At 64.5% G+C, this 12,282-nt stretch overlaps 1 protein-coding gene across 4 annotated transcripts in view; it reads right to left on the reverse strand.

Moving 5' to 3' along the window:
* Positions 1-782: 782 nt before the first annotated feature.
* Positions 783-12,282, reverse strand: part of RGS12 (regulator of G protein signaling 12) — a 118,354-nt gene continuing 106,854 nt past the window's right edge. For 3 of the 4 annotated variants that reach the window (XM_086705558.1, XM_086705557.1, XM_086705560.1), the window contains 4 exons: positions 11,624-11,694; positions 11,126-11,279; positions 9,288-9,749; positions 783-1,273 (listed from right to left, as the gene is read on the reverse strand). In XM_086705558.1, the coding sequence (XP_086561684.1) occupies positions 1,047-1,273; positions 9,288-9,749; positions 11,126-11,279; positions 11,624-11,694 (914 nt within the window). In that variant the 3' untranslated portion in view covers positions 783-1,046. Of the gene's footprint in view, positions 1,274-9,287; positions 9,750-11,125; positions 11,280-11,623; positions 11,695-12,282 lie in introns of those variants that run through there. The other variant, XM_086705559.1, reaches the window with a different exon arrangement.

A 12,282-nucleotide genomic window follows, 5' to 3' on the forward strand; every position in this document is an offset into this window, starting at 1 on the left:
TGACCCCTCCCAAGGCCCCATCCAGAGCACTGCTCGCTGGGCGCTGCCCCCTACAAGCATCTGGAACCACCCCGGGGGCCTTGCTGAGTACTCGTGAGTTGGGCTCCTCCCAGCAACCCTGGAGGGAGGGGTGCCGGGCCCCTCAGTTGCTCCATGTTGGGGTTCCGCTGAGGCAACCTGGGCCGATGACTGTCTCTACCTGCTTCAGCCAGCACCATACGGTGGCCCTGCCCGATGGCCTGGCCTGCCCCCCGCCCCATGAGGCTCAAGCCGCTCTGTAGCCAAACTCACCACGGCCTCGGGCCGGCTGCGCCCAGGCCTTCTGGGCGGTCAGGTTTCCTCTCGGTGGTTCCTCCGCAGACGGCCTCGCCAGACCACCCCTCTGGGGCCAGGCGCAGGGATTGAGGCGGGGCCGCCTGAAGAGTCCCCACTGCGCGTGGGAGCCACAGCAGCCCAGTGCCCTGCCGTCTGTGGGTCTCCCAGGCTGAGCCCTGCCCCCACCGGTGGTGGCCCCAGAAGGAGCCCCGCACTGACCCGCAGGGCATGGTACAAAGCGGACGTGACCAGGAGCCCTGACCCAGAAGGGTCGCTTCCTCTCACGCTCCGGAGCACCACGACCTTGGGTCCCGTTAGGTCGCCTTCATTCTCTTTGCCCACCCTTGACCTCAGCACCAAGAGCCATTTTCTTCTCAACCCCTCCCCTGATAAGCCCCCGAGACAATGGCTTCCCGAGCGCAGGGTCTCTGGCCCCCGCACCCAGCATGAGGCTGACACTCGGGGGGTCCCCAAAGTTGATTTATTGAGGGAAGGCCGGAGCCAAGGGGCAGCAGGGGACAGGGTCCGAGGAACCCACTGAGCCAGCTGTGGCCAGCATCCGAGGCCGGGCCCCCCTGCCCTCTCCTGGTTTGGCTCCCAAAGGTGTGGCGGCCAAGGTGGCCCCTCCAAGGCCCTCAAGATGATATGGGGCTGTCCCCACGAGATCATGGGCCTCTGCACACGTGTCCAGGTGGGGAAGCTCAGGCGCGGGGTCGGGCCTCGGGGCAGCCTCAGACGAAGGTCGCGTGGTGTGGGCCGGCCTTGGGCTTGGCAGGCCCACCTGGGACGGGGCTCAGGCTACGGAGGTCCGAGGTCAGGGGCCCACTGGCCCGTGACCTCTGGGGGCCCGTCCGCACCCTGGGGATGCTGCTGCCTGGCCCAGGTGCCAAGCCAGCAACGCGGTCCACGTCGATGATGGTTTTGACTGGGAGGCCCTGGCTGCCTCTCGCTCCGCCTCCTGTCACAGGGAGAAGAGAGAGACTGTCACCAGTCTGCCCTGCCCTGGGCTCTGGAGCCCAGCAGGAACCCAGGGCAGCAGACTGCACCACCCTCGTCACATAGGCACAGGTGATCCGTGACCCTGGGCGCCCTGGGCCTGGGGCGGAAGTGCCGGGAAGGTCTGCCCTGCAGACAGCTGTCTGCAGGGCGCCGACCTCAACCTCTGGTTAAGAAAGCACGCCCCCAGGCCCTCACGGGCCCCCCGCCACCCAGAACGGCGGGGGGCTCTCAGCAGATGTGCCGCATGGTGTGGAGGGCCCAGCCAGGGGGCTTGGGCCTGAGTCCTAAGAGGCTGGTGCAGGGGGATGGCAAAGGTGGGGACCCTGGGTCGGGTCACCTGTGCCCTTCAGACACTCCCGTGGCCCTCCCATGGCCCGACTGTGGCTTCAGAACAGAAGTCAGCTACCTGCTGAGGTCCCCAAACCCCTAGCCCGAGCGAGTGTGGCCCCCTGATCCCTCCTGCTGGGGCTGTCTGCAGGGCTCACCCTCAGGCCGGGGTGGGTGGGTGGGGGGGGGTCTCAGGGAAGTGGGGGGTGGGATGGGGCCCTTGGCCACGCAGGGGATTCCGGGGACCAGCTCTCCCGAGGCTGGTGGGGGGGACCCGGCACTGGGTGGGGGCTGTTCCTCAGGCCAGGTGCTCCCGGCCTCCACCTGCGGACCTCAGTGTGGGGCTTCTCCGCAGGCTGGGGCTCAGGCCAGAGTCGGGCAGGGGCCCAAGCCTGGCTCCTGGCCACCTCCCCCCCCCCCCCCCCCCCCCGCCCCAAGCCCTCCCATCCTGGCCACCTGGTTGTCCTCCGGACTGCTGCTTCGGGGACACGTCTTCACCCTCACAAAGTCTGGTCCTTCCCAGCCTCTCCTCCAGGTCCTGGGCACCCCTTGTCACCTTCCTTCCACCCCACCCCTGCCCCCGGGCTGCCTGAAACCACCTCGGAAGCTTCTAGACCCTGGGGGTGGGGGTTGGGGGGGCAGTCACGTCTCCCAGCAGGGCCACTGGAGGGCAGAAGTGTGTCTTCCGGATGGAGCCCCCGGGGACCAGCCTGGGGCGGCCGTGGGTGTGCTTGGCCACACCCTCGGCCCCCTTCACCACGCTCCCGGCTCACCCTCGGGGTGGGACCAGCCGTGCCACCAGGGCTACCTGCGCAGGCAGGACTCTAGGGCCCTCGTCTGGCCAGGGACGGGCGGGAGTGCGGTCCTATCTGCAGGGGTGACCTTGGACCCTCAGGTGCCTGTGGGGGACAGGCTGGAGAAGGAGCACAGCCCCCAGGGACACGGTGTCCTGCTCCGCTGACTGCCCGTCCCTGGGCCTCAGTTTCCCCAGCCTTGCCGTGGAGGGGAAGACTGTTCCCTCCCTGGTTCTAAGGCCTACAAGCAAGAGTGGGGATGACTGTGGAGGTCAGGAGTCCGGGCTTACCAGCGGCCCTGTGGCCCCCAGCGTCACCCGACCCCACCGCACCCCACACCTCTGGAGATGCCTCCGCGCGCGCCCCCCCCCACCCACCCCGGGGCAAGTCTGGGCTGCAGGCAGAGGCACGCACCCCCCCCCGTGAGGGCGTCCAGCCCGACCTCTCAGCGACGAGTCAAGGAGGCGGAAGGAGGGCCTTTCACCGGGGCCTCCACGCATATCGGCATCAGGCGCCTGGCCCGCGTGGGTCACCCCCGACCCACAGAGGGCTGCTCGAGGCCCATCCCGTTCAGGCAGGTCCAGTGGTGGCAGAGCAGTTGGGGGGTCGGTGGCGCTCCAAAAAGCCTGCCCTCCAGAAGGTCCGAGGGTCCACACGCCACAGCCCTTCGGGTGCTCAACAGATACCCTGTGGGGCCTGCTGGGATCTCCCCGTCCCGGCGTCACTGCGTTCCCACAGCCCCAGCACCAGGCCGCAGGGCCTGGGGATGATGACGTTGCTCTTCTCCTGGGACTGGGGGCGTGCAGAGAGGCAGGGATTTGCCCCCCTTAATCATTTGCCCCCAGTGTGGGCATCTGTCCAGGGCATGAAAGGGCCTGTGGCCCCACACGGGCTCAGGAGCCCAGTCTTCTCCTGTCCAGCCCCATACAGACCCCCTGGGAACACAGGGAGCTTCAGGGGTGGCGGTCAGGTCTTGGCCGCGGGCCCCTGGGCAACTCAGTGGGCTCAGGATGGGGAGGAAGGAGTGACTGGTTCTGGAGACAGGGCAGTGGGGGGGTCCACAGGTCAAGGGCACGAGTGTCACAGGGAGGGTGGCCACAGGCCAGGCCCTTCCAGCCCGCCCTGCTCAGATTTGCTGCCCTGAGGGAGGGGTGGCCCTGGGCCTGTGACTCAGGGCAGGACCCCGGGGCCGTGCAGCAGGCTTCCCCGGCAGGGCCAGTGTGAGGACCCCACAGGGCCACACGGCTGCCATTTCCAAAGGGAACCTGGTTCTGCCCCGTGCGCGAGGCCCGCGCTCGGCGAGGCTCATGGAGGTCCTCTGTCCCGTGTCCCTCAAACACCCAAAACCTGGTCTCCTGCTCACTCGGGCTGCTCTGCCGACCCCTCCTTTTCTCAGGGCACCGGAGACCCTGCCCCCTGGCTGACCCCTCCGGGCGTGACCCTGCTGGAGCTCCCCCTGCAATCTGGAGTGGTGGGAGCTCCCCTGCCCCTCGCGTGCCGTCCGTGGGCCGTCCGTCCCCGGGCCACCCCTCCGCTCTCCGCTGGCATTCTCTGTGCCAACAGAGCCAGGTCTGTTCTGATTCTCAAGGCTCCGAGTGAGGACACCGGGACAGCAGAGCCGGGCCCCTCCTCTCGGGGACAGCAGGGCACAGGGCTGTAGAGTGGGGCCGGACCCAGAGGCCTGGCTCGACCCCTCGGCCACCTCCAAGCTCTCCTTCGGGACCCAAGCCCAGCTGCCTGTCCCACGGCCCTCCCTGGCCAAGAGGAATCCTCTCTGTCCTCCAGAGCCTTTGCTGGGACTTCTGGTGCCCGTGCTCTGGATCACCTGTGAGGCTGCCCCCCAGAAGCTCCCGCAGCCCGAGGAGGCCTGGGCGCTGCTGAACTAGCAAATTCAGGGGGAAGGGAGGAGACCTCGGCCCCTGGCCCTTCCCAGCCCTCTGCTGGCCCCGGGTTCCCTGTTCCACCACTTTCACAGAGGCTGACTGGGTCCCCAGGCCCACTGGACTACGTGATGTGCTGGGCGGGGAGGGGGTTACTGGTCTAAGGGTCTTCATTCAGCAAAAGCCTGTACCGAGCACCTGCACGTAGCAGCACGCAGTGGGGGGAGGGGATGACTTCAGGGAGAATGGGGGCCGGGCAGTCCCGGGGCCACGTGGGGTGCAGGCGTGGACGTGGGGTCCTGGGGGGGGCCGTGGGCAGGTGCTCTGGCTGTGCCAACCCCAGGTGGCCCCTGGCGGCTTGTGGTTCCCACTCAGACCCAGAAGTCACGTGGAGCAGACCTATGCAGGCATGGTGGGAAGGACGCACAGAAAAGGCGGGTCACCGAGCATGGCTGCGCCGCGGGGGTCCCAGGGCCATCTCGTCCTCAGCAGCCGGGAGGACGGACTTGTCACAGCCTGAGCTGGGGCTGTGGGGGGGGGGGGCAGGGGGGCTGGGCAAACACAGTCGGCCCTGGGAAGCCTGTGGAGCCTTCCAGCCCGACATCCAGCTGGGGAAGGTCTGCTTGGGCCCACCCCAGCCAGAGCGGGGCTGGAGCGCCAGAACACTCCCCTGGAAAGGGGTGTTCTGGCGAGGCCCCCGGCAGAGGGCTCCCTCCGACTCGTGGCCTGAGATTGGTGGCAGGCCCCCAGCACCGACGTATCCCTGAGAAAGCCAGTCACCTCCATGCATGCCACTGTTTGTACTGAGGAGGACTGGGCTGTCTGCCCCCCCAGGAGGCAGGTGTGCTCAGTGTGGGGGATCCCTTGGTCACCCGGATGGAAGGGACAGGCTTTTGCCGGAGAGAGCATTCAGAAAGAGTAAGCGCAGAGGTGGGGCGGGGTGGCGGGGGGGCGGGGGGGAGGGGGGAGGGTGAGATGGGGGGGCGTGGGTGGGGCCCTGGGACCATCCCAGGCCATGCCAGGCCTCCCTGTGGCTACCGTGGACACGGCTGGAGTAAGGCAGGGCTTCCACATCACCTGTGACTGAGCAGATGTGACACATCAGGACTACGGCTGGGGAGGGGGAGGGGGCCGACCACCGAGCAGCTATGTGCAGACACGCTCCCGGGCCTGCAGCCGCAACAAGGGTTGTGGTGACCCTCATTGCCAAGGTCAGGGGCGTGGCCCCCCCCTCCCCCCAGCAAGTGCACAAGGCCTCTGATGAACTCTTCAGCTCGTTCCCATGGAAACCACATTCCTGGGCCACAGCGACCCCCACTGGATGGGCTACGTGTTGGTGGAGCGAGAGCCCCAGCTGTCCGCTGGTAAGTAAGCTGTGGGCCCCCGAGAGCTGTATGCCTTTGGGGACCCCGGACACTGGAACAGTGGAGCGAGGTGTCCAAGTGAGCCACTTGTGCCCCCCAGACTGCTCAGACGCTGAGCAGCGTCCCCTCACACCTGAGCCCCCCAGACTCCGGGCCGGAATGGCCAACCAGGGCCCCCTTCCAGGGAGGGGTGCGTAGCCCCACTGGCCGTGCCCGTGTGGTCACCGAGGGGCCCCACAGTTGCTAAGGGCAGCTGGCCGGTGGGGTCCCCGGGAGCCTGGCCTCCTGAAAGGGGCCCGAAGGGGCTCAGCCAGGACCCTGACCCACACCCCCAGTGCCAGCACGGCCAGACAGCGATGAGGAGGAAACCTGGGCTCCTCCCGTGACCGCCTGATGCCTGGGTGAGGGGTGGGGGCGTGGGGCCCTCCTGGCCCATCCGTCACTCAGACACGGGGGGCAGATAAGGAGAGATTTCTCCCAGCCCAGACCATCAGGGAGCAGCTCCAGATGTCCCCTCACAAAGACCTCTCCCGAATACCACACGGTCAAGCCCTGTTCCCTGGGGTTCCTGGCCACTGACCCTCTTCTCACGAGCAGACCCCAGCCAAGGGTCCAGTACCACCTGAGGGTGGGGGAGGGCTGAGGGAGGGGCTGCTGGGGCTGCCAGTGCCCTGCCGGCTCTGAGCACTCTCACCGAAGATTCACTCCAACAGATCGTTTTGCTGACTAGGAAGCAGGTGCCCCACAGGGCACATCCCAACGCCCTCCGTGAGGATGTGGACGTGGGCATCTTCTCACACCAGTCAGAGGCCGGCACCACCCTGTGCACGGCCACGGAGGGCCTACCCTGGGAATCTGACTCTCCTGCTGGGACCCGAGGACACACAGCCTCCCACCGGTCCTCTGCAGGACAGGAAGCGCCCAAGGGCGCCCACGAACTCCCGGGGCATCTTTGGGAATTAGGCTCAAAGCAACCACAGACTTCATTTTCAGGCTGTGCCTAGGGCAGGGGCGCTTTGCACCTTTGCACCGGGCTCCCTTCTCGGTACACACGTCCTTTTGAACACTTCTATGCTTTGGCCACGCAGGCGCGGACAGCCTCTTGGTGCAAGGGTGCTGGGGACTGTGGACCAGGGTGGGCAGGTGGTGTGGTCCTCAGAGGGACACCCCCCTTGCCTGGGGGTGTGTGGCTGGCCGCTGGCCGACTGGCTGGGTGGCCTGGATGTGGCCGTGAGCTGGGGAGCCTGGGCCGCGGGGGCATCAGCACACTGTGCGTCTCCAGCGCGGATCCACAGCGGCCACCGTGTAGCTAAAAGTATTTCACGGCAATTGTTAGAATCTGTGAGAGCGACTTGAGGCGGAACCTGTCCTCCGAGCTGAGAAAATTCAGTGCTTAGCGAGAGACGCTGTCCGCTCACTTGACGGAGGAATCTCGGGGGCGGGCTTCCTTCCATCCCAACAGGGAGGCGCCCGACACAGGCTTGTCGTGGGGCCGGAGATCCTCATGAACAGAGAGCTCACGGACAGCCTAGCTCGGAGGCCCCCACGGGGCTGGCCCTCGTCAAGCTGGGTTGGCGCGTGTCGCACAGAAGGAGGCCCGAGCCCCGTCCCGGCAGACAGGCTCATCGGCTCCAGGAAGACACGGGTAGCCGCAGACCCTTCACCACCCCTCGTGGCCCGCGTCCCTGCGGCCGGAGCCCTCCCTCTCAGCGGAGCCAAGAGCCGGCGGTGGGGGGCGGGGGGGGGGCTGGGGAGGCCTGGCTCCACAGGCCGGAGGCGCCCAGCACAGGGCAGCTGTGACATCCCGGGGGCCACGTCCAGGGCACGGAGGGCGCTGGCCCGGGTGCACTTCCTGAGCTGATGGTAGTTCCGTGGGAAAACTGCCCCCAGCGGGGTGAACTGTGCGGGCGGGACACCGCGACGCAGCCTTGGAGCGCACAGCCCCACCCAGGGCCGGCCAGCCCGGTGGGCTCCAGGTGACTGACTACCACACGACGCCCGACTCTCGTCTCCTGGAGGTGATGGCAGACAGGGGAGGCCTAACTACCCACCGATGGCATCGGTGCTCTCGGGGAGAGGAGACCCCTGTCAGGCCACCGTGTGGCCAGAGTGTGGGGCCGGATCTCCCCGCACCTGCCCCGAGGGGCCCTCATTCAAACTGCCCCCTCGCCATGCTCACCGCTAAACAGCTGTGTCTGTGGGTATACAGGAGGCGCTCAAGAGTATCGCCTGAGTGAGTGGCACATCTGTATAAGCCACTGTACCAAGGCGAACCCACGGAAAGTGGAAAGAAACGTTCAAGAGAAAAAGAAGAGAGCTTTAAACCAGTCCGATGACAAGACCCAGAGTTTATTACTCTTGGAAGAACACAGACTCGGAACAAAGAGCAGAGAGGCAGAGTCAGCCGCAGCGCAGACGTGCGGAGGCGCGACATGGGGAGGGACCAGGCTTCTCCCGGTTTGGCGTCCGTTCGAAGTCCGTGCGAAGTCAGTGGGCAGGTGCCCGGCGAGCCTGCCCACGTGGCACGTGCCCTCCAAAGTGCCCCGATATGTACACATCTACAGAACGCACACGACAAGCGCTTCCCCGGCCCCCTGATCCCGCGGTACAAGTCGGACGGCCGTCGGCAAGGGGCCGGAGCAAAGGTTGGCATTCGTGTCACCCCCAACAGCCGACCGCAGCACGTGTCCGCGCATCACGGAGCACACAGAGGAGAAAGGACAGCCACCAGTGGCCCTATCACAGTGTCCACTGAAAAGGCTCCTCATCTACAGCACAGAGACGAGGGATGGGGGACGGGGGCCGGTGACGCATGCACACACTTTGGGACACCGGTTCCGAGTGGGGCGGAGCTGCTCCGAAGGCCAGGAGCCCTGCTTCATACACCTCACACTCGTGGCTCGCGGGCAGCCGTATCGCTCACCTCCACACCCGCTAACTCGAGCATCCGTCTGGAGGACACCTGTGCATATTCCAGGCCCGGGAACCCCCAGGACTCCCGAGCCCCGGCCCGGCTACGCGGGGCCAGACACGGCTGCAGTCTCACGGAGTCGGGCGAGCGGGCGCAGCCCTCCCTACAGAGGACCTGGATGCCCTTCCGAATCACACGGGGCCTTACCACTTGCTCAAGACAAATGCTATTTGGTTTCCAGTCTCGAGACTGAAACACTAAAAGTGCCAGCTATGCACGTTTTAAGAACAGCACGTACGTTTTCAGAAACTCCCCGGACCTTGCGCAGAGGCAGCAGGGGACCCGGGAGCGAGGAGGAGGCTGGCGGGAGAGCGCCGCCGTCTGTCCAGGCGGGGGCCACTCAGATGCATCACCACTTCCGGAGCATCGCGCGGCCTCGCCCGCTCGCCCTGAGCCCCTCTGTGACCCGTCCCGGACACACGCACACGTGCTCCTAAAGGAAAGGCAGAGGCGGCCGGCCCACGGGGACCGTGACGATAGCGGCCACGCCGGGACGCCTCATCAGCTAGAGGATTGGGGTAGAGGGTGACTTACCATAAGTGTTTCTTTTTTTATTGGAAACTGAGTGGACAACAGCGGGCGGACAGCGGACTAGCAGAGACTCAAAGGTGAGGGGGGGGGTCAAACCTGGAGGTACCTGGTCTCGGAGGTCCGGCCGAGTCCTGCGGGGTGGGGGTTGGCGGCAATAAAGTGCTGTTGGGGCTGCTGATGTCCCCCTCCCCCGTGAGCGTCAGGTCGGCCACATGCTCGCCCTCCATGGTCTGGACGCCCCCGGCCTCGGCTTCCTGGGCGTGGGGCGTGGGGGTCTGGGGGGCACTGAAAGGTGGGCTGTCGGCCGAGCTGGGGCTCGTCCCCGGGCTCTCGTGGCAGTCTCGGACGGGCCCCCGCGGCTCCTGGGCCCGGGGAGCCTTTTCCTTGCCGTTGCTGGTGAAGCTTCTCTTGCCGAGGCCCTTAGCCGCGGCGGGCGGGGGGAGGGCCAGCTCCAAGGGGCCGGGGGGCAGACGCAGGAACTCGGGAAGAACCAGGTCCTCCTTCCTTAGCAGCCCGCGCTGGTCGTCTGCTCTGTTGCTCTGAGCTTTGGAAATGAGCTCAAAAAACTCTATTGGAAAAGAACCCCACAGCAACCCAGTCTTAGAGAGGTTCAGAGCTGGGCACGCACAGCAAAAAGTTCACCGTCTGGAAAGCTCTGGTCGTGGGCTGTCCCACTGCCCTGAACTCCAGGCCACGGGCCGACCGGGCGCCGCCCTCCATCACCACCTGCACCCTCAGAACTGCGGGGAGGCCCCAAACTAAGGGGAGGCCCCAAAACTAAGTTGTGTGAAGTCCAGACCCGAACAGACCAAAGCACCTGCTGGACGTGCTGTGTGCGGACGGCTTTGGTGATGTGTTTGTCGCCCACACTCTGATTACACCTGGAGGCCCGGACCCTCCTGATGATTGGGGGGCGGGGGGGCACCGGAGGCACGAGTGAGCCCGCGGCCCCCCAAGACGGCAGCGTGTGAAAGCTGGGCCTCGAGGGGTCACCACCTTCTGGCAGAAGGTGGTCTGTCTCCCACCTTCCTGGAGGGGGAGGCTGTGGACGGCCTGCCCTTTGCCCCTGGCCTCCTCCAGAGCTCCTGCCCTCTTACCTGGGCCTCCGCCAGCCGTCACTGGAGTTCACCGTCCAAAGTAGACAGAGTCTAAGCTGAGCTTTCTCCAGCATTTAAATTACACTCTTTCTTAGTTTTCAAAAAATGACCAGGAGTTTAAGATCTCAAATCGTAAAGACTCTCAGCAGGGAGCAGGCGTGTGTCTTACTTCTGCCTCCTCGGTGGCCAATGGAGGCCGGGGGAGGCGGGGCGAGCAGGCTCAGGTAGGCCTTCACAGGGGAGCTAGCTGGGAGCCCAGCTGACTAGGAGGCCCTCCCTGGATCAAACTTCAGGCCGCTGTAACAGCTGTTAGATTTGATTCTGCTGTTACAGGCTTTCAGAAGAAAAAGAAGTTTCCATAAGAGATCACCTCTCCTAGGGTCTCTGGGACCACCCTTTCTCTCCCCTGCAGGCCCGGGGAGTACAGGGCATCCAGCCCAACAGGCTAAGGCACACGCCTTCCTCAGGGCCTCTGACCGGCAAGGTCAGCGAGCCCAGGGCCCTCCCAGCTGCCTCCTCCCCACCTGGCACCCGCCCTGCTGGTGGGGACTCTGGCCGGGGCCCTCGGACACTAGCTGAGCCCTCATACAAGTGGGGAGGGAGGGGTGCAGACAGATCCTGGGGGACCGCTTGCTGTGCCCCTCAAGGGCAGTCCCTGGCTCCTCAGGGGCCTGATACTCAGTCTGAAAAGAGGGAAGAGTCACACCGAGAGCCACAGGCTGATGCAGGGGTAAGGCAGGACAGCATCCTTCTGGTGTCACTAACTCAGAGAAAGTTCTAACGGTTGCCCTGGAAAACTGACATCGCATTCACTAGAAAACACGGAAGTTTTAAAAAGTACACATACCCTCTGCTTCGTCCAAATTAATTTTCTGATATTTTTTTTTCCCAATCTTTGCAATAGATTCTTCTCTCTTTGAAAGCCGGGGATCCCTAGCATTTTTTCCATTTTCTCCTTTTATTTTAATAGAATTAGACTTGCCTAGTGTTCTCTCCTCTCCCTGCATTAGAAGGAAAGTCAGAGTACACACAACCCATCAGTTAGAGACAGAAAGGACCCCTGAGACACATCGCGTCGACACACGCTTTACGTGCCTTGCGGAAAAAGCAGTCGCAATGATGAAGTTTACAAAAACACCCCACCCCCAACGCAGGGGAACAGAGAGCCAATGGCCCAGGGTCAGGGGGAGCCGGGCACCTGCAGGGGAGCAGGGGTGCGGGGCCGGCCCAAGCAGAGAGCTGGTGGGCATGAACGGGCGACAGACAGAGGGGCGTGAGGGGCCCGACCTGAGCTGCGCCAGCCAGGAGCGAGGAAACCGGGCGGACGAGGGCAGAGGGGAATTACCGTAGCCGAGTGATTTCTGGAACTGGAATTTACAGCTATATTCTGTTTGACTGGTGCACTTTTCTGTTTATCTGTGGATACCGAACACAATGAGATAAGCTTTGTAATTACAGTGAATCATAAGTCCGCCTGAACGTTTAAACATAATCACATTTATATCTTTTCGAGAGAAAGCTGTCGAGAAGCCAAAGCTATTCAAGATCCCTCACTTCATATGCACACACAGGCCAAAATGCCGGTTCAGAACAAGGGACGAGAGACCACCGTCCCCCACCCACCGCGTCGGGGGCAAGATGGCGGGGTGGGGGGGGGGGGGAGAATGGTGGCTCCACCCTACAGTTATGGGGACTTTTTGGACGTGGTGAAAGAAAGGCTCGTTTCAGGTACTGTCTGGCATGAAGATTCTTTAGACAGCAGAAGATTCTCACATTTATGACCTATTTTCAAACATGGCTGTTGCCCCAAGTCAGGGCTACAGGCCGGCCTCTGCCGGCACCAGAGGTCCAAAGCCCACTCTGCTGGCCCGGAATCACCTAGAGGAATAACAGCGCTCCTGCCTGAGAGCAGCTTTGCAAACACGCTGGGTGCACCCGCCTGTGGTGCCACCGTCACCCCACCCCACCCCGTCTGGCCACCAGGCCCCCGAAAGAGCGCAGCAT

Source organism: Puma concolor, chromosome B1 (assembly GCF_028749965.1).
Source record: "Puma concolor isolate L17-30 chromosome B1, mPumCon1.1.hap2, whole genome shotgun sequence".
NCBI classification, from domain to species: Eukaryota; Metazoa; Chordata; class Mammalia; order Carnivora; family Felidae; genus Puma; species Puma concolor.